The sequence below is a fragment of the Electrophorus electricus genome, chromosome 5, assembly GCF_041902795.1.
Source record: "Electrophorus electricus isolate QZ-2024a chromosome 5, ASM4190279v1, whole genome shotgun sequence".
Lineage (NCBI taxonomy): Eukaryota > Metazoa > Chordata > Actinopteri > Gymnotiformes > Gymnotidae > Electrophorus > Electrophorus electricus.
This window is the reverse complement of record NC_137501.1, coordinates 6,668,596-6,690,449: the sequence shown is the minus strand read 5'-3', so window position 1 is coordinate 6,690,449 and position 21,854 is coordinate 6,668,596. Positions and strand designations below refer to the sequence as shown.

Genomic DNA, 21,854 nt, shown 5'->3' with positions numbered 1-21,854 from the left:
ACTGGACCTGTACCCTTACAGTATATGAGACACATTAATGAATTTTTGGTATTGCTACATGCACATTAAAAGACCTCCGACTGTTCATTTCTTCATTCTCCAAGTTCCACCCAGCTGTTGAATATACATGGAGTAGAGCACATCTGGCATGAGGATAATCTTTTTGGATGTTTCAGAGAAGTCTGAAAATTCTTGTTTAAATACAGCCATCTATTATGAACCTACAGACTCTCATTCCTATTTGTGGCACATATCCCAATGCCTGTAAAAACTCCATCCCTTACTCATAGCTACTTAGACAAATGTATTTGCAGTAAGAATGAATACTTCCTCCAGAAATGCATGGAAATGTGTGAATGACTTCAAAACTGTAGGTTTCTTAAGGAAGCCATAGATGATGCCTTGTTTTACCAGTTCAGAGAGTAAATGCACTGACCTATAAACAATCTGTTGTTAATTCTACAAAAATTCCCTTGGTGCTGACATATCATTCTCTAAATAAAACAGTAGCTGATATTATACTTAAACACTTCAGAATCCTCCAGGACAAAGCATCCCTTTTTAAGGATCCTCCACTAATCTTCTACAGACGAGACAAAAAACTTAATTTGCATGCTTGTCAAGAGTGATATAAATGACCATTCAAACACTGGCTGTGGTACTGTAGCCTGCAACCACTCTAGATGTGCTACATGTAAATATATTAACCCAGTCACTAAAATAACTGGTACAAAAGGTTCACTTGTAATCACCCATTCCTCCTCATGCAGGAGTTGTATATTGTATTACTTGTAAAAATGTAATCAGCTTTATATTGGAGAAACCAAGGGAAGGCTTGTTGGCCAGTTTGTTGAACACCTCTGGACCATCAGAATTAAAGATTTGTCATTTCCAGTGGCAAGGCATTTTAATACATATGGACCATGCATTAATGACATGTCTGTATGTATTGCCAGATGTTGCTAAGGCAGCAGTGAAATTAGGAAACTTAAAGAAAAATAACTCATCTACACTCTTTGAGCTTTAGAACCCCATGGAATGAATGTTGATTTAAACATCTACTTTTTGATATATAAACAGGCTCCTCCTACCACTAATTCAGAAGCATTGAAAACTCACAATGCCTAGTGCTTTCTACCTAAAATCCAACATCTGGAGGCTGTACACAAGCCAGAGGGAGGGTAAAAGCGACTACAAAGTGTAAAATCCACTGCCTAGGATGAGATATGAAATATCTGTGACCATGAAGAAAGAGGAAGTAAGCCCCTCCATAAAAAGTACCACTGACAGATAGCAGAGGTGGCTGACATAAGACTACCAATCACTGTAAAATACAGGTATGAAGGACAGCACAGAGGCACTAATCATGGCAACACAAGAATAAGCACTAGATCGATCGAAGCAAGGGTGTATCACAACTGACAAGACACATGGTGCAGATTGTGCAAAGGAGCCCCTAAGACAATCAGGCACCTAGGAGCAGGATTCCAAATGCTGGTGGGAACAGCATACACAGAGACACATCCAAGTGGCAGGGATCACATACAGAAACTTGCAAAGTATATGTGCTAAACACCCCTTGCTCCACATGAGAGGAGCCACAGAGAGTAGTAGAAAGCAACCCTGCTCAACATCAAGATCTAAACACACAAGCAAATAATGATGAAGCAAACAGTGATCATGGATAAGTTACAAAAAACAGAAGCGGCAATAGATGTGACAAGCTTACATAATACAAACATCAATGAAGAAATACCAGGGATTGAAAGAGGGAATATAGTGAATTTGGAAGGCTAAGGTTTGTCCCAGTGGTGATAAGGGCACAAGAGACTGTGACCCCAAAGCTGGGGGGGCGGGGGGGGGGGGTAGTTCTAACAGACCCCAGCAATGACAATGGGAACGTGATCACAACAAATTTCCTTCTGAATTATATATTGGAGAGTTTAGAAAAACAAAATGGTGATGACACTTGATTCACAATATTATTTATCATTTTGGTGTTTACCTGGGATCAAATGCAGAAGATTTCTACCCTACAGAAAGCCTATTACTCTGCCACTGGGAATGCACATGCCATAGGCTATGAAAATGTGGTGGTGTGACTGGTTCACTGTGACATGACAAGGTTATTACCCATTAAATCCAATGTCATTATGTTGTGGTGAAAAGTTTGAATGGGACAGGAATCTGTCACAAATACAAGCATAAGGTAAGTTCCCGGCCCAGCATGAAAAAATGATGTAATTGAAATAGAACAAGAAGTATTTGCCAGCGGCAGCATAATACATTCATAAAGCGCCATCTTCTGGGAAGACTACAGCGTCGTTTTAGCACAGCTGTACTTGGAAAAAATGCAGCAACACAATCCAGATGCGCAAATACCTAAAATAAAACTTTGTTTAAACCAATAGCCGCAAACACTAAGATCCACTTTGAATCAAACTGTAGTTAGCTAGCGTTACATAACTGTAATGATGTCCAGACCAGTGTGCATAGTTTTACTATAGTTTAGACAACAAACACATGGCCTATTCAAAATAATTAAATGTCCAATTCTTATTCAACCTATCAAATCAATAAATCACATCAATATTTAGGATACATGTAGCTTACAGCGTTTAATATATGCCATTATATTAGGTCGGAGTCTAAAATAAAATGGAACACTGCCAGAGAAAATACACACATGAAAATACACACAACTAAAACTTGCAATACACACAATATGAGATAGACAACTAACCTAGCTATATTAGTAATTAATCAAGTGTCATCGTCATTTCAAACGTTATATTCTATATTATACTCTAATATTCTAAACTATATTCTAAACTACCTATCAATAGAGCATATCAAATGTAATATCCATCGCCGTTGTAATTTATTGTAAATCGAATTACCTGTTAGCGTTAACAAGTTTAAATTAGCTATCCTAGCGTCACGGAGATTTAGCGTTAAAATATTCAGTTTACTGAAACTTCTACTTTTGCTTCTATTAGATAACATTTTCCAAATTAATCTATAACTGCTCATTTTCATTCATATTTGAATTAATTTGAATACTCACATCATGTATTTGATATGTGGTTTCCATTTTCAGTTATTTAAAATGTAGTTTAATTATTAGTTAATTTTAGTTATTGGTCAGCTAGATTTTGAATCTCGACAGCCTCTCGAGCGCGGTTGTTAGGACGGGGCACAGGTTTGTTACTGCTAGCGTTAGCTACCATAGAATTGTTGGGAGGAGACGTTCACCAGTTACACTGCGAGCTCTATCTGTTCGGACCAGCGGGCCCCTATGAGTTCCACTGGTGTGATTTTTCCCATGTTATTTTCGTGTACCTACGGATTTGTCTAATTGGATTGTTGATACAACATACATTAAAAAGGTATGGGAACGTAATGGTGTTTTAACGAGAACAAGGAGCTCTTTTCGGCATAATGTTATTGTCTGTTTTAGCTAGCTAGCTAGTATTGTTAGCAAGCTAGGTTTTATCCACTGGCAAATCAGTACTATAGTCAGCCAACTAGCTAATGATGGCTAAGGTGGTTGACTTAACAAAACTAAGGAGTGTGCTTCCGTAGCTAAGATACCAAATTACTAGTGGTATCTAGTACTCTAGGGCTTCGCTAGTATGTTTCTATATTTTTTAAATATCTAAGACACTAAGCCATTATACACTAGCTAATCAGTGTTTTAATAACTAGCTTGTACCATGGAGGCATACTTGCTAGCTAACTGGCTAACAAAATAACGAGGCTACGCTAGAACCTTTGAACCAATATCTAACTGTAGGGTTAGTTTACCTAGCTAAGATAGATAACCAAGATACACCCTTTTACCTATTTAGATTGAACGTCACTACCTACTAGCTAACTAGTTGGCTAATGATAATCATAGCTAAAAGTAACAATTTTGCAAGTTGGCTAACAAAGTGGCTAGCTAACTAATTAGCTAGCGAGCTAACAGAATAGTTGCTAGCCTACCTGCACGAAGACAATAACGTTCATTGTTGACTTAGCTATAGCTATATGTCCACTGTAGTTTCGTCTTGTAGTTGAAGATATTGCGAGCCATGAAAATTCACAATTTCATAATTTTAAGATATCTTACTAGCTACTTGTCATGGCCTAACGTTACCTGCATAGCTATCTTAGGTAACTAGCTACGTTACAGTGCATCAAAGAAGTCAGGTGTACCAGCGAGTTGTTTTCGAACAATAAAAAGAGGCTGGTCAATGTTCTAATGTTTTGTTTTTGTTGTGGGCAGGGGTCTCAGGATGGACGTGGACTTGGGTGCTGGAGCGGACAGCACCCTAAGAAAGATGGAAGCCACGGTCGAACCAATGGAGATTATACCGCTGGAAATGTATGATTCAGCGAGGGCTAAAATTGCGGCTAACCTAAGATGGCTATTTGCAAAAGCTTACGGAATCGGTAAAGTAATCTGATATATTATTTTAAACGTGGTGTTACCTGGTTAGCTAAGATATGACGAGCAATTAATCTAATACTAATGAATCACATTAAGTATATAAGATTTTTAGTATCCTGATAAATTACGAGATCTGCCTCGTCCTTAAACGTGCTCTTGAGATGAACTGAGTAACAGAATTGCAGTATTCTTTTCCCATCAGAATACCTTCCATGCACTTCAACGTAGACTTACTCCAGATCAAATTTTTACTTAATAGATGAAGTAACCCAAACATTAAACACTAAAATGTTGCAGACATTGTGGAAAAATTGGAACTACTGTCACAAACCTTATATTAGATTCATTTGCAAAAGTGTGATATTGAACAAAATGTCTCATTAATGGGTTTACATTTCAGTTGGAAATGCAGGCAAAGGTCAGAATAATAGTTCCACAGTAGACCGATTTTTCCTAATGCAGGATTTAACAAGTCTTACTATCAGAATGTGGAATGCTGAGCACCAAATAATAAAAGGCACTTTTAATCAAACTGTAGCTATATAACTGTAAGGATGTCAGACAATACGAAGCCAGTGTGCATAAAGTTTTTTATTATAGTTTAGAAAAGAAGACATGGCTTATTCAAAACAATGTCCAATCCAAACACCCTTGTGCAAACCTATCAAATCAATATACCACATTGATGTTTAGGATACATTTACAGCATTTGATGTATGCCATTATATTAGGACCAGTTGCTTTATATCAAAATTAGAAGGGACGTCAGTCTTTGTTGACAATATTGTTTGTTACAGTTCCCCCACTGTAGTAAATGTTATAGGTTTTTATGATTTTTAAAGCTTCCTAAATGATTCTATGAAGTGGAAACTAGCATAAATTAGTGGCCTTAAACAGTGAAGTAAATGAATGCTGAGGGGTCTTTTTTCTTATTTCAGTCTTGGTGCTTGACTTTTACAAGTAGTTAAAAGGAGGGGAGGAGCAAACCTATCAACACGGATTTAATTTCAGTATGGGTGGCTTTCCAAATCCTGTTCTTCCTCCTTCCTTGGTGCAGCTGCTGTCTAAAACCTTGAACATCCTAGTATTGTTTTTCTATTTAGAGCCATGTCTGTTATTACTCAGTAGGTTTTTTTAATTTTTGTTTTTTAATATGAAACTCATTGGCATTATGTTAGCTCAGTGTGGTTGTTGGGCGTTTTGAAACATTTTTTCATTTCCTTAAACTTGATTTCAATTTGACCAAGTATGCTGCCCTTTCTGTAGCCCCTCTCTGTACTAACAAAGCAAGGTTTGACTCCTCTGTACTAACAGTGGACTACACTATGAAAAAAAGTACTAACCAGGAGAACTATTGCACAGAATATATTTATAGGCTTTTTTTCCTGGCACTGAGCACCACGGGTCTGTTTCACATAGGCCATGCGACATGAGGGGTGGGGGAGGAGGGTCGATGTCAGTGTCAGTCAAATTACACATTTTTTTGTGATTTGCATCACGTAAACTTCTTGATATTGTTATTCACTTCTTTAACAGTATTTTTTGTAGTTGTTTTGAATGGTCGTTGTTGCATAGTCTGTTGAAGACAATACCTTGTGAGCCTGTGGCATGTTCAACTGTGGGTTATAGAAAGATGATCTCGTTGGCTAGTGTGCTCAATTTTTGGATGTTGTACTGTACAGGGGACTTGTCTGTTTTCACTGACTGGTAAGCCATGTGCAAGTTGCCTGTCTTAATTCCACTCAGGATCTGGCTGCCCTCAAACCATGTTGCAAGACCCAGCTGGCAAAAAGCAATGAAAACAGTTGGGTACCTCTCACCCTTGGCTTATTTAGATCCATTCTTAAATACCTGCCTTTTATATATCCCATGTATGAGGCACACAGTCAGACGGGAAAACAAGGCAAGCTACATTGCAGATCATAGGAGTTTATTATATATGTACTTACACTTGAGCAATAATTAGACATGGTGCGCTCTGACATTCAGCAGAATGGTACGTGTGGACTAGTTTAGTGATGCTGTGTTTCTGGTAAAGAGGGAGATTGTGCTCTATCTTGCAGATAAAGTACAGCTCAAGCCTTTGTCTTCAGTTCAGTATTTCAGGTCAGTGTTTGCAGCAGGGCACCTAATGCCACAGCTCATCAGCATCAACATAGAAACTTTAAAGCCATGAAACCTGGTGGAGTGGTTTTGTTTTCACCTACTCAGTCTCTTCTGTATTCATATTCTCCCAGTCAACAAATGCATGACTTGGTCACAAGTGTAATGTGCTGTACCCATTGGTTTTCAGTTCATCCTCACCTGTACAGAGCTCTTATTTATGTGCCTTCGTCTTATTTATGGATCCACACCTACACCATGTGAGGTCTTTATTGAATTAACTTATAGCCTAAATGTGGACTGATTTTGAAAACATGCTAGTAGTTTTTAGCTGCTTACCTTGGATAACCCTTTTAATTCTTCCAGGCTTGCCGCTGCTCCTAATGCTTTCTCTGTTTCCCCTTCTCAGATCACATTCCAGAGGACTTGCGGGACCCTTTCTATACAGACCAGTATGAACAGGAGCACATCAAACCTCCCGTAATCCGGCTGCTGTTGTCCTGTGAGCTCTACTGTCGCGTGTGTAGCCTCATCCTCAAGGGGGACCAGGTGGCCTCCCTCCAGTCTCACCAGTCAGTCATCCAGGCCCTGTCTCGCAAAGGCATCTATGTCATGGAGGGTGACGATACACCGGTTACCGAGGCCGATCTCACTTGCCAGCCCATCAAAATGGTGAGCATTGATGGAGCTGAGTCCAATCGTGCTATTGTTTCCAAAATTGTGACCAAATTGCTTGAGTACTAATGCTGTGATTGGACACGTCTGTGTGGGTTCACATTTGCACTGACTTTCGGCATTTGCTGGGATGAAAAATAACTGGTCATTGACATTAAGGTGCAAAATAGCTCTCATTGTGAATTAGAAGACTTGAGCCCGAGTGACAGCACAAATGCACTGAAAAGAAGGAAATATGCTGTTGTGTTGCCTGGCACACACACTAGTGTGGAGCTCTTCCTGGTGTAGATGCCTTATCACCACACTGACAATGCTGTTAAGAAAACTCTTGCTTTGTTTTCATGTATATATTTGCAAATGTCTTTTGCCCTGATGCTAGCACATGAGGCTAGTGCAGTGTTGCATATACCTTTGTGCAAATATTAAAGGTTGACTAGAATAGGAGTGGATTACATTGATTTCCATCACTGCCTAAGCCAGCGGTAATCAACTGCTCTGGTGAATGGAAATGGATTGGTGGTGATTCATAACTGTCCACCCACTTGTGGTTTTATGCTGTAGATGCAAATGTTTCTCACTGAGCCAACACCCTGCACAAGCCTTTGTTGAGAGTAATCTACATTAACCTGTTTTTTAAAAACCTAATTGTTCGAAGTGGTGTGTGTGTGTAAAAGTTTTTGTTTGTTTGGTCTGAACAAAAGTGACGCAGGTCATGACTGGCAAAGAACCAACAAAGTTATCAGCAAGCTGTCAACTTAAAATTCACTCAACTTTACTTGGGTTGTTTCATGATGGTAGACAGCCTCTTGTATGCTTTTCAAATGGGGATTGGCTTTACACAAGCATTTCAGCAATGGCTTGCATACACCCTCTCATACAGAAAAGGTGTAGGTGTTGCTTTAGAGGTGTGGTAACTTTTCTCCTATCAGGTCAAACAAATGCTGTTTCTGTGTAGTTATTGACAGTTTTTGTTTGAAAGGATGGAGTCACATGTCTGGTGTTGCATACATGCACAGAATACCATGTCCTATCAGTACTGTGCTGTACTCATTGATAAATGTGAAGCAGCAATACATGTACATTTACGGCATTTGTCAGACGCTCTTCTCCAGAGCAACTTACAATACACTACAATAAGTACTAGAGTTTCATCTGTTCAACATAGGTGCAGGATCAGTGGTCATTTAAATATTACACAAATAGATGGGTTTTCAGTCTGTGTTTGAAGATTGCAAGGTACTCTGCTGTTCAGACAGCCAGCTGAAGTTCGTTTCACCATCTGGGAGCCAGAACGGAGAATAGTCTCTGCTTGTCTTCCATGATAATTGAAGCATGGTGTTTCAAGCCGGGCCATACTTGAGGTTCGAAGTCAATGATGTACGGATCAGGCTTTGACCACTGAGTTTATTTACATGGCTGTTATACTGGCGTAATCAGTGTGGCAACCATGCAGGGCCAGGATAGATTAGCATCCTTTTGTCACCCCACTAAATCTGGGTCATTTATCCCCCATTGGATTCATTTTAGGATTGACCTATTGATCAGCTATTGACTTGCAGCTAGTCTGCTCAGGTAATGTTGAAGCATAATGCAATTTTGAAACAGCCCATCAGTTTCCTTTAACTTAATTTTCTGTTTTCTTTTTTTAGCCTGACTGCTGATTTCTTTGATTGTTAAAACAATGCTCTCTGTAATATATCATAACATAACATTTTTGTCCATATTTTGCAGTCCTGCTTTACTTTTTACATATTTACTTTTTAAATATTGCAATATTTATTGTGAAACATTTAAAAATCAATATCGCATTGTACAAATATTATTTTGCATGATTGGCCAGTACTCTTTCAGAAATATAAATGAGCCAATACTGTCATCTGAAGCAGAGGGCCTATCCAGCTAGCTCATACTGATATGCCCCTTAGCCAAGAAAGAAAGAAGCCAGTGGAAGACCCTGTGAAGAGTTGCCATGGTAACCTGAAGAGCTTAGTGGTGAAGCTAAGTCCTGCAGACAATCTGGCTCTGAGAGCAAGATAATGGTCAGCTGGGACTCCTACACACACCCTGAAAGAAAGTTTAAAAAGTTGGTCACTGGTGGCAGAGGAGTGGGTTTTGGGGGGTGATTTGGTTGATTTCTGAAACAAAAGCTAATGACCATCCATACACAAGTTCAGATTTGTAATGGCTGTTTGTCTTTCATATTTTAGATATTAATATGCTGCATAGTTACTTATACGAAATGACGTGAGTGGCTGTGGGCATGAGGTCAGCTGCACCTCTTTGGCTTCCTATGTTAAGTTTTATTTTTATTTTTTTGTTACTGAGAATAGGTCCTTAGCTTCCATAGATAGGATGACCCAAGCTGGCCAAAATGTTTACTATTTAAATTGGACTGTCTGAGGTTGTTATTTACGTTTTGAATCTAGATGAGTGCTGGGTTTTTGTTCAGGAGTTCGCTGTTCAGATGCTTTGCTGTTTGGTCGGTTAAGTTTTTTTTGTGTGTGTGTGTATCAGTGTGTGTTGTTGTTGTTGTTGTTTTATGTTTTATGTCTTCATGATGAAACTGACTGTGTGTTTTGTATGAGTTCATGGTGGATTGTGATCTCATGTCTCAATATTAGGGAACTAAATTAAAGGTTCTGACTTCATGTTTTGGGCTTCATCATTAACAGAGTAGGGATATTGCTTGTTGAGTTTTCTTTTTTGTGCAGTGGAGTGTATGAGCTCAGTGTATATGAGATCAGATGCACTGCATCCGTATGAATGGTGATATTATTCCATTTATCCAAGGAATTCAATTTGTTACTGCCTCTCTGCTCACACTGATTAAGCATCTCAGAATGGTCTCTTTTTGGGGGGGATATTTCATACAACTTATGTTGTTGTTGTTGTTATTTTAATGTTCTCGCCATGCTGACTGTTGACCCTGAACTGTCTGGTAGAGCTCCCACATGCCCATGATTGATGCATTGATGATGGCCTACACTGTGGAGATGATCAGCATTGAGAAGGTAGTGACCTGTGTCAAGCGCTTCTCCACCTTCAGTGCATCCAAGGAGCTTCCTTTTGACTTGGAGGATGCAATGATCTTCTGGATTAACAAGGTTGGTGTGCATGAGAGAGAGTTTTCTGAGACCATCGACTAAGCTTTGTCAAAAGTTTGTCCAACTGCATCAGTCTTCACTGTACAGTGAGTGCTGTTCAGCTGTTCAGTACTCCTTGGCATCGTAACACTGTTTGTACAACTGTATTGCAATGCAACAAAGCAGCGGGAAATCATTTGTTTTGAGAGTTGGTGACTTACTGAGACAGAAGGTGTAGTGGTCACCTGTGACACGGTGTGGGTGGGTCTAGTGATGCAGAGTCTATCTAAATAAATCACAATACCAACAGGAGTGGGTATGTTGCTAAATTTCTTTTACTGAAAAACTGGTTTTTGTTGTATGTTCCTAAAGATAGAGGGGAAATTGCTGTATCTTTTTTTCCCATAAAAATTTGTAGGCATGCCAGATTGAGTTTGATAAGTGAGTGGAGTTTCTCTTTAAAGTATTAGTTCTTTACATTTTCTTTCCAATATTATTTTCTGACCAATTGGGTGGTTTTGTGTTTGTGTGTTACAGATATGTAAGCTTTTTGGCTAACTTTGTTCACTAGCTAGGTGATACCAGGACAACCATGACAACCAGCAGTACACTTGAGTCAGTAACTTAATATAAGATAATTTCCTCCATATTATAAATTGGGCCCATACCAGTCTGCGGTTAATTCTCCACTCTGTACTCTGTGTGATTTAGAGCTGCCTAGGAAACAACAACTTTAATTTATAGAAAACCTTTCCCAAGCTCAAGGTCACATTACAATCAATAAAAGAGCATGTAAATGAGGAAATTGCACATTAGAACACAGATATTAGAAAAGACAATAGACTGTAGAACACACAAAATACATAACTAAAAAAAGTAAACAAGCTATAACAGGTACAATAGAAGGGCACAGTTATGCAACATATTTATGCTGTATGTTGGTGGTGAATACAACATTTAGGTTAAAAGAAGTATATATTACCATGAATGCTCACAGCAGTTGGTAATCAGTTATAGAGGATGGGGGTGATTATGGACACAGTGCCTGAATATTTTGATTTACTACAATCTAGCATTGGTTTTGGAAGGCAGTGAAAAGGTCAGTGGGCAAGAGGGTTTCTACAGCATTCTTACTGAGTAAGAGATGGAGGCACACAGTGTTCAGTATGTAGAAAAAAGTCTTTACAGGAGAGCTAATGTTGGCTCCAAAGATGAGTAACTCAATTTTTCTCTCTTCTACTAGGTCCACTCAGACTAAGGTCAGGGAAACTGCTACTTTTAAATAGGATGTTAAGGGTCTCGGAGAGGCAAATAGTGTTTATCTGATGTTGATATTTTTCTGTTCTTTAGGTAAACCTGAAAATGAGAGAGATCACCGAAAAGGAACACAAAGTAAAGCAGCATCTGCTAGACTCCCCTAGCCACCAGAAGGTATCACTCTTATTCATTTTCTGTATTGAACTTTCTGTTACTTCTAAGAAGGTGCTATGATAACTTTGAACTGGAGTATCACTGTTTTGATTCTCTCTTGTCTCTTGGACTGTGTTGGTGTACAACTTAAATCCTCTTCACTTTATCATTAAAAATCCCTCACTGAAGTTCTCCAGTACTACCAGTCTCCTTCCCCTTGTCTTTCTCTCTCTCTCTCTCTCTCTCTCTCTCTCTCTCTCTCTCTCTCTCTCTCCCCCTCTCCCCAAGTCTGCTCGCGGTGTCAGTTCTGTTTCTTCTCTGCTCTGACCATACATTCCTGTCTGCCTTCCCTCCCGTCTCTTTCCCTCTAACCTCCTCCCTTGCTCCTCGGATAGTCTCCCTCAAAGTGGTATTGGAAGCTAGTACCTGTAAGTTGGCTGCCAGTACAATCATCACCACAACTGCACGCATTAGTATCTGTTGATGTGTGCACATACCCCCCCCCCCCCCCCCCCGACCATCCAGGCCACGCTTCCTTCGGCTTTGCAGCAACAGTTAATTGCATTTACTCAAATGCCCATTTGCTCCCACTATCCAACAACTGAAGACCAGTAGCTTCCTTTCACTTCCCTGAGCCCACACAGCATATACTAACACATTTTTGTGTGTGTGTGTGTGAGAGAGAGAGAGAGAGAGAGAGAGAGAGAGAGAATTAAAAAAGCTGTGAAAAGCTGTGTCATCCAAGCTTTGGCCTTTTTTCCTTTCTTTTCATGCTGGAACATGCATAGCAGCAGTCTCTTCTCTGTTCATCCCTTTTCAGCCTGTATCTGTCTTTCATCACACACTCACTCTGTTTCTCTGCTGTATCTGGCCCTCCAGCCTGACTTCATGCTTGTGCTGGACCATTGCATGTTGGAGCCTGTGGAGTATCCACTTTTGGTATGGTGCTCCTCCATTTCCACCATTCTGTAACTAACTCCTCATTCACCAAGTTCTGTATTGTAGCTCTCACTGGTGTATGTAGCTAGACCTAGTGTATGTGTGTTGTAGAAAACTGTTTTTGGCTATCTCTGGGATGACCGTTCCTGATCCTGCTGTCTGCTAGGTCTGTGATGTAATTGGCCTTTTTTTTTCTTTCTCAAATTTCTGAAATCATTGTTAACTCAAGTAACCTATGTTACCTGATTGCCATGGAACGGACAACCTTGAATGAGTGTGTTTTTTGTTTTTCTTCTCTAAAGTCAGATACTGTGTCTATGTTGCGTGTACTTTCCATGTAGTCTTCTCAGTTTGCATTCTGGGTGTTTACACAAACTTTGAAAAATGCTTTCATTATGCTAATGTAGCATACAGCAAACATCTCTGCCTTTGGCGAGTACATTTATGTTAACTTATGTTCTAACTCATGAAAGTAGTTTGTTTATTAGTTCATTATATTGGAGATATGGGTTTAAATGAGTTTCTCATATAAGCCTCTTAATGATTTTCAGGATGCAGTGTTTGGTGTCCTATATTGTGTACATTTAACTATGTCATATCTAGAATGTGAGACATCGATAATTTTACTTCTGCTGAAAAACGTCAGTCAAGCTGATGTGCACTACTGCCTCCTGTCGCATATTCAGGTGCGCTACCGGCGAGAGCATGCCTCGGGCCGCCAACTGCCCCACTTCTCCCTGCTGGAGGACCTCATGAGGGACGTGTGCGATGGCGCTGCCCTGCTGACTGTGGTCCATTACTACTGCCCTGACCTCATGAAACTTGATGGTAAACATTCTATACAGAGTTATTGAGATCTGGTTTACTGCAGTGCAGTGTCTGTTCTGTGGAGCTGATCATGTCTCTTCGCTTGATGTCACAGTACTTTTCTACTCCCCTGATAGCTACAAGCTTAATATGTGATCACACTAAAGTAAGCATGTCAAGCGAGTAGATGAGCACGGCATCAGATTAATTTACTGTAGCCTTTTTATGCTATTGATTCTGTGTCTACCTTGGTGCTTTTTCCAAGAAGGCATTTTTAGTTATTAGAATTATAAAGGTTTTTGTTTTTTAGTTTTAGAATTATAGCTTTTTGGAATTTTTGTTCCTAATGCTTTAATCTTTACACAAATATTGACTACACATTCAAATTCTTGCCTGTGTGTGTTTAATCTTTCTTTTCCTGTGTAGATATTTGCTTGAAGGAGGTCACCTCGATAGCAGACAGCCTGTATAATATCCAGCTTCTGAAGGAGTTTGCCAACGAGTACCTTAATAAAGGCTTCTACTTAACACTAGAAGACATGCTGTATGCACCTCTTGTGCTCAAGGTATGACGTTTAGCACAGTTGCTCCCACCATGGTCAAATTTGGTTATGTTTTTACAGTAATTAATTTTCTTTCTTAATTATTCCTTCAGCACAATGTCATGGTATTCATCGCTGAGCTCTTTTGGTGGTTTGAGGTTGTAAAACCTGAGTTTGTCCAGCCAAGGGATATCCAGGAATTCAAGGATGGTAAGAGATTTTGTAGTGGTATTCAAAAGTGTTTGAAATATGAGCAATAAAAAGACTTTGGGACACACTCAACTTTTTCTTCATCCAGTTTCATCCAATGGTACCCTTTAACTGTTGATACTATGTAATATGCATCAGATTTAATATATGCCAATTTGATACCATTTAACCTGGTCTAAGTAGTTGTGTTTTCTCTGTCTCTTGGTTTAATAAATGACTGCTTCTTCATAGCAAGAGCTGTGACTCACTCCAAGAGTTCCCGACCCTGTGTGCCCATCTCTAATGCTACCAAGAGGAGCTTCCTGGTCACACCTGGCCTTGCTGATTTGACTCATCCTGTCACAAACAACCCAGAAGTGTGTAACAGGTACTTCCTGCATCCTGAAGAGTCTGATCCTCTGTAAGTTTTAAAAGCCTTCCTCTCATTCATGCATAAACTTTTCATTTGAACAGCTTTTGTGAAGTGTCAGAGATGATATTTTGATCTGATATTTGTGAGGTGATCACCATATTTTGACAGCATTTTTGGTTGAGAGGTTTATTGACCAATCTAGTGTTAATTGGGCAGTCCGGACACTGGTTGTCTATTTGTCCAGCCACATTTAAGTGTTTCAAATTAAGATAAGATTTTGGATTGAAAAACATTTTGCCCTAATTTTGTACTTTGGATCTATGCCAGCAATGCTTATCTGCTTTCTGTTTCAGCAGTAAGGGGAGTTCCAGCATTAGTCCTGCCCATCCACTCCTACCACTGAGACAGAGGCAACAGAAAGCTCAGCAGGGAGATGATGTATCAGGTAGGACACTAGGCTTGTACTGCTATCTAGGAGAGAGAAACATCCTGTGAATACTGATATGAAATTATTTTGTATGATCAGAATAACTTTTATTAAGTCTTTCCTTATCAGTGTCTTCTCAAATAAACACCATCAAGCTATGATGTGTGTGCTAAGCAATTTATATTTGAAAAAGAGAGCTATTGGTTGATTGGGTTCTCTTTTATGCTTTCCTAACAGCCTGTAGGAACCGTTCTAATTCTCTGACACAAGAAAGTCGTACTCGAGGGTCTATGGCTTGGTCAGACAAAAGACAGAGGTAAAATGGGGAAAAAATTGTTTTCTGTACTAATAATTGCCCTACAATAAAACATTTGTTAATTCTATGACCGCTTATTGGTATCTAGTTCACCCAAATTTGGACTCCTTTTTTATTTTAACCAGGCCACTGTCCCAGCTGAATCGCTATGTTCTCCACTGTGCCACGGACAGTGATGCAGACTTGGCCTCAGGCGACAGTGCTAGTTTGACATGCTCCATCAGTGAGGACAGCCTGGCCTCTACTGTCACACCCAAGCACCAGAGCCATCAAAGCCAGGGTGCTCCTCGGAGACTCAATGGCCATGGATTGCTGGGTAATGTTAACATGGATGAAGAAGAAGATATGGTAACTGTTATCAGAGCAGAGTCGTCTAAGACTGATGTTACACTGACAGACAATGGGGATGTGGAGCGTCAGTCTGCTTCCCCTGGTGCTAAAACAAACTCTTGTGGAAAGCAAGAAGAGGCAGCAGCTGATTCCAGAACTGCCAGTTTCTACTTGGAACCACTGATGCCTGCAGTTCTTAAACCAGCAAAAGAAAAGTCTATATGCTTGAATAAAGAAGAAGAGTGTGGAGAGGGGCGACAGCGTGGGTCAGCACGGAGGGTTGTTGCTGGAGATGGACCCAGCTCTTCAGCTAAACGAAGACCTCTACATAACCTTAACCGAACCTTCAATGCCAGTTCCAGTTCTGAGTTTGAAAGAACTTCTGATCCCAAATCTGAGTCTGTGCATCCACCTCCTGGGCAGACAGAAACTTTCAGACCTCTGGTCACAAGCAGTGTCGAGCCACCAACGGAATTGACTCCTGGGTTCTACCTGCATTCCTCGTCACCTGAGGACAAGAGGCCCATCCAAGCTTGGGGCATACTGACTGATGCAGATACAGAGACTGTGGAGACCATTGAAGAGCAGGATGCAGAACTTAGCAAGGAGCTGCATCCACAAAAACGACAGTTCTATAAAGAGGATGAAGAGTCTGCAAAACTTCAAGAGGACATGAATGTGAAGGAGCATGCAGACAAGGATGAAGGAAGCAGGTGCTCTAGCCCTGGTGTCAGTGTTCAGTCACAGGTCAGCAGCGTGGCCAGTGGAAGTGTCCGAATGACCAGCTTTGCTGAGCGGAAGATGCTGAAGTTTGGCAGCAACCAAGACATCCGCTCAAGCACCAGCAGCTCACAGAGGACCACGCCAGATGGCTCAGAGAGCTGCCCTCTTCCTCTCACCTCTTGGAAGATGAAGAGGGACCAAAGCCCCACTCAACAGGGCAAGGACAATGCTAACATGCTTGCTTCAGAGCTTGTGCAGCTGCACATGCAGCTTGAAGAGAAGCGACGCGCCATTGAGACCCAGAAGAAAAAAATGGAGGTACTGTGTGCTAGACAAAGGCTCAAGCTTGGAAAAGCTGCCTTCCTGCACATAGTGAAGAAAGGAAAAAGTGACACCCTTCCTCAGCCGCTGAAATCAGACCACTTGAAAGGCCAAAAGTTAAATGAGGAGACAGAGAAGTCAACAAAAGATGACTCGTGTCTTGATGCCATGAGGGATGGGGGAAAAGGCACTGAAGAGACAGAGAAGGCGTCCCTTGAATGGGATAGTGCCACTGCCTTGCCCCCTAGTGCCTTAGATGGAGATGAGGAAATCGACCTCAATGAGTGTAACCACTCGATAGAAATGCTTAATGAGGCCATCAGCAGCATTCAGCAGCAGATGATGCAGCTGTCTCTCCAGCAGGACCTACTCATGAAGCAAAACCTTCAGTCCCCATCAGCTGCTACCCTATCTCCTAATGGTGACCGAGGGAATTTGTCCGAACCAAAGGCACGATCTGCTGTCCATTTCGTGGAGCCAAGTGGCAGCCCTGTAGTCAGGAAGCCTCCTAAACTGAGCTCAGCACGGTCTCGCTCTAAGCCTTCTGAGCTGAAGCTGTCCAAGGAATACAACAAAGGGCAGAAAATACCTACCCCCACTCCCATTGAAAGTCCTACTCCTAGACCCAGCCCAGGGGGCAGGACCCCCAAAGCAGATCCAGAGACAATCAACCAAATTGAGGGGCAGCTGAAGAACACTGCATTCCATCTTCATGACAAGGCCAACTTGCGTACAGTCTCAAGAGAGCCAAGCTCTGCAAGCCTAGGAGTGACTATTGATGAAGGTGTTCCTAGTACTCTAAGGGACTCTGAAACAACATTTGATAATGGTGCTGGTTTTGTGATGGTCTTAACTGAAGATAGCTCAAAGAGCAAGGCGAATCTAATTGAAGTGGACTTATCAGACTTGGCAACCCAGTCAGATGATGGCAGTTCTAGTGCGTTAGATGTTACCACAGATGTCGTCGTTGATGGAGAAAAGAAAAGTGGCATGGGCTTCTTTTTCAAGGTACTGGGTTGTTCCATTCCACTCTACCTAAAGTGAAGAGACATTAACAGTGTTTTAACTCGCTTTTTGAATGTTTTGTACTGCAGGACGAGCAGAAAGCGGAAGACGAAATGGCCAAAAAGCGGGCAGCATTCCTCCTGAAACAACAGAAGAAAGCAGAAGAGGCACGACTTCGCAAGCAGCACCTAGAGGCAGAGAGTGAGCTTAAAAGAGATGAAGCTAGGTACTATCAACTCCCATAGTGGTTTAAGCACTAGATGCATTTATCAACATTTCACATAACTTGCTGAAGGTGCACAGAGATGGAGTTTATTTGGATAGCTTTCAGAATTATCATCGATCTACACAATGACAGGGAAAAGGTTTTTCGGGAATTTTTGTAAACTTATTAAAATTTGTAATATTAAAATTAAGAAACTGAAAGTTCCCTTAATATAAGAATTCAGATCCTACCAGCTTGCCTTTCTGTTGAAAGTTTCTCCCATTCTTCTTGGTGGAATCATTTAAGCTCAGTCAGGTTGGACGGGGAGCATTGGGGCATAGCCGTTTTCATGTCTCCAGGGATGCTCTACTGAGTTCAGGTCCGGACTCTGGCTGGGCCACTTCACCGTTTTCACAGACTCTTCTTGAAGACACTCCTTTGTTTTCTTGGTGGAATGCTTCAGGATATTGTCTTATTGAAATGTCAGCCTTTGCCCCATCCTGAGCTCTTTGGCACTCTGCAAAAGGTTTTCTCCCAGGAATGTTTTTCTGTATTCATCTTTCCCTTTATCCTGACTAGTTTCCCAGTCTTTCTGCGACAGGGACTAGGAGATTAGTCAGGATAGTGGGGAAACAATGATTATATAACTATACTTGTGTACATAGTGTGTACAAGAATGAGTTGAATCCATTTTAAGATTTGTCTGAAACATGAAAATTTGGAAAACTAAGGTCTAAAAACCTTCCATGTGCACTCTAAATTACAATATTACATCAGTTATTCGGGAAAAAGTACACTGCATAGATGGATGGACTGGGATGTCTACAACAATACTTCTGATTACTTGGTGTCCATTTGAAAAAAAAAAATTCAGGCGGAAAGCGGAAGAAGACAGGGTTAGAAAAGAGGAAGAGAAGACCAGGCGGGAGTTGATAAAGCAAGAATACCTGCGAAAAAAACAGCAAGAAATGTTTGAGGAGCAGGAGCAGCCCAAGCCTAAACCCAAACCCAAACCCAAACCCAAGACCAAGAAGCAGAGGCCAAAGTCTGTGCTAAAAGAAGAGCCTTCCATTGAAACACTCCCAAAATGCCCCCCTGCCAGTAAGAAGTCTCTTTTTGTTACAAGATAAGTAAAAACCTATTCTTGTAGGTCTCCTAATAGACCAGGCATTTAACAGATTCCAAAAGGATGCAGTTCTGTAGTGTCTTTATGGGTAAAATCTTAAATCTATGGATCTTAAAACTGATCATTAAATTTCAGTTATCCTAAAATACTTAAAAATGTATTTCCCAGATGAGAATCTTGTTAGTGCTCGGTCTGGCTCTAATCTCTCGCTGGCTTCTGTGGCCACTACTGAGGCAGACAGCATCAACTCTGGAGGTGCAGGATCTCAACGGTAAGCTTGGTGCATGTGTGTGCATGCGTACAGGGCTTTAATTGATGGCCATTTCCAAATCGGTTCCATAATTTAGACAGCGACCTTCAAATATTGCTAAACACCATTGCTCGTATTCTCCATGAGTAGAGGGGATTCAGTGGAGTCATTTTCGGGCCTCAGTAGGGCTACAGAGCGGGACTGGGACAACGGCTCCACTGCGTCTTCCATCACATCAACATCCATGGCAGAATACACAGGTAAGGTTGTTGTTGTTTTTTTGTTATTGTTGTTGGGGGGGAGGGTGGTTTTGTTTTGTTTTGTTTTGGTTTTTTTTTGTTAAAAGTTAAAAAGAACATGTAAGTGAAATATGTTCTGTGATCAGCAGTATGCTCTTTACCATTTCAGAACCCGAGAGTATGTCCTCTTTATTTCTGATGCTTTACTAATTTAGTCTCGTTTTACTTGGCGTTTGGTTGTTTCCTGCAGGGCCTAAACTTTTCAAGGAGCCAAGTGCAAAATCTAATAAGCCAATTATCCACAATGCCATCTCTCACTGCTGTTTGGCAGGGAAAGTAAATGAACCACAGAAGAACTCCATTCTTGAGGTTTGTAACTGTCAATGTTAAAAGCCATTGCCTAAAGTAGTGGTTTAATAGGGTGTTTTTAGCTAAATCAATTTATAAAATATTATGGATAAAATAGAAGTGTTTTTTCCAGGTATAGTCCACCTGTCCTGTAATACATTTAATGAAATAAGCTCTTAATCTTGAATGACTTGATCTTAAATAATTAGCTTGTGTATTTGTCTGCAGGAGCTTGAGAAATGTGAGTCGAACCACTTTATGATCCTCTTTCGTGATGGTGGTTGTCAGTTCCGGGCCCTTTACTCCTACTTCCCTGACACAGAGGAGATCCACAAGCTCACTGGCACGGGGCCCAAAAGCATCACCAAGAAGATGATAGACAAACTCTATAAGTACAGCTCAGACCGCAAACAGTTCACAGTTATACCTGCCAAGACTGTGTCTGTCAGCGTGGATGCCCTCACCATCCACAATCACCTCTGGCAGGCCAAGAGGCCCATGGTGCCAAAGAAGACCCGGAAGTGAAGTCAAGCAGGGCTTTTGTACCTGACGTCCAATGATTCTCATGTGCTTTCAGTACCTGTGGAAAGACTGTCAAGATGTTCACAATCAATTTCACCACTTGTGTCATGATGGGACGAGGGTGGCTGTGTGTGAGCGGATGTCTGGACAGACATGCAGTGTGCTGTTCATTTAATCTGTTCAGGGTTGTAGTTTGTCCTGTACAGCAGCCCTCCCCCTTTTTTGATTGAGTTCTTGTTACTTGAAGTATTTTTCAGTTTGGCAAGCTCCCTTGCAGCAGAGCTTTCCTTTCTGATAAGCGAAGGTTTTGTCTTTTTAAAACACAGACGGAGACACTACTGCTAAACAGCATCTGCTGCATCTGAAGAAGACTCTAATCCAAATTCATGTAGAAAAGGAATTGCCGACTTGCCTGTTTTTTTGTTTGTTTGTTTTTTTGTTGTTGTTCCTTCCCCAAAACATGCTGCTCTGAACTGTGTGTCACTGGGACCGTCCCAGTCATACATGTTGTTGGCCTTCACACATTGTGGTACTGTCGTATATTTATTCAACGCTTCGAAAGCGAATTGGCTGTAGCACTGCTGTATAGAACTACGACGGATCTTTTAAATAGGGAATGAACTAGGCTTTGGTACATGTCTCCGATGCTCTTTTGTTTTGCTACTATCCCAATGTTAGAGGTAGTTATTTCTCCACTGGACAGCGGTGTCCTGTAAAATGGTGCACTCACGATCATGTTTTAGTGCTTCTATCATGCAATGTAACCATGAGTGATGTCGGCCCCAGAGCTTCGTTTCTCATGCAGAAGAGCAGCATGCTCTGTTATGAAGAGTGTCGCTGTAAACCGTTTGAATGACAGTATTTAATATATTCATAATCGGTTACTTTCTTGCAGTTGCTGTCTAATTATTTACCCGTGGTTAAAACATTCCTTTGATACAGGGAAAAGAAGAACTGTCAGCACTGTCACCTCCTAATTTTAAATGTTTGAAAACTCACCGAAGGCTTGACTTTGGTGTCCAGATCAAAGTAGTGTTGCACATGCACTTTACATCTTCTAATACAGGTGGTTAGGTAGGACTAGAATTTTCAATTAAGTTTAGGCTGTTGAACTCCTAGGCAAAGACGCTAAAGGTTTATGGTTTAAAAATCGATCTGCTTACTACACACAATAACATTTTAAACAATACTAAGATTTAACACTTATAAGCAAACTAATGGCCTCTTGAAGGCACTTAACTACCTTTTGGAGAACAGTAGTTTATTACACCTGGCTAAAACAAGTGATGGTATTTGTTTACTTTTTAAAGTGCAGGTTTGTTTATAAAGTAAAGATTGTACTGATGTTGGTCACCATTCTTTTAAAACACTGTACTTTTTCATCTTTGGTCATTTTACTTTCTATACCACACCATTATTTATTTTTAAAAAAGGCACTGAAAATTTAATAAATATTTGAATAAACACATTATCATTTTGGTTTGCC

At 40.6% G+C, this 21,854-nt stretch overlaps 1 protein-coding gene across 7 annotated transcripts; it reads left to right on the top strand.

The window, feature by feature from the left end:
* Nucleotides 1-3,060: 3,060 nt before the first annotated feature.
* camsap1b (calmodulin regulated spectrin-associated protein 1b) lies at nucleotides 3,061-21,844 on the top strand. Of its 7 annotated transcripts, none has more exons than XM_035529922.2 (19): nucleotides 3,075-3,389; nucleotides 4,271-4,437; nucleotides 6,948-7,210; nucleotides 10,156-10,317; nucleotides 11,647-11,727; nucleotides 12,586-12,645; nucleotides 13,332-13,473; nucleotides 13,879-14,018; nucleotides 14,108-14,204; nucleotides 14,436-14,571; nucleotides 14,910-15,001; nucleotides 15,221-15,299; nucleotides 15,425-17,681; nucleotides 17,768-17,904; nucleotides 18,758-18,984; nucleotides 19,178-19,280; nucleotides 19,410-19,519; nucleotides 19,749-19,867; nucleotides 20,075-21,844. In XM_035529922.2, exons 2-19 carry the CDS (start codon nucleotides 4,281-4,283, stop codon nucleotides 20,369-20,371), a joined length of 4,659 nt encoding a protein of 1,552 aa, XP_035385815.1. In that variant the 5' UTR covers nucleotides 3,075-3,389; nucleotides 4,271-4,280; the 3' UTR covers nucleotides 20,372-21,844. The 7 variants fall into 7 exon arrangements, with proteins under 7 accessions (XP_035385819.1, XP_035385815.1, XP_035385818.1 ...); XM_035529925.2 differs by having other exon boundaries at nucleotides 14,436-14,604; XM_035529921.2 differs by having other exon boundaries at nucleotides 3,076-3,389; nucleotides 14,436-14,604; nucleotides 14,913-15,001.
* The last annotated feature ends 10 nt before the right edge of the window (nucleotides 21,845-21,854 follow it).

What these genes read in the sequence shown, in the direction of transcription:
- camsap1b (XM_035529925.2), top strand. Translation starts at nt 4,281, where the DNA reads ATGGACGTGGACTTGGGTGCTGGAGCGGACAGCACCCTAAGAAAGATG. An exon ending in GCATGGGCTTCTTTTTCAAG is followed by an intron (nt 17,682 to 17,767) that starts GTACTGGGTTGT and finishes TTTGTACTGCAG; the next exon opens with GACGAGCAGAAAGCGGAAGA. An exon ending in AGAAGAACTCCATTCTTGAG is followed by an intron (nt 19,868 to 20,074) that starts GTTTGTAACTGT and finishes ATTTGTCTGCAG; the next exon opens with GAGCTTGAGAAATGTGAGTC.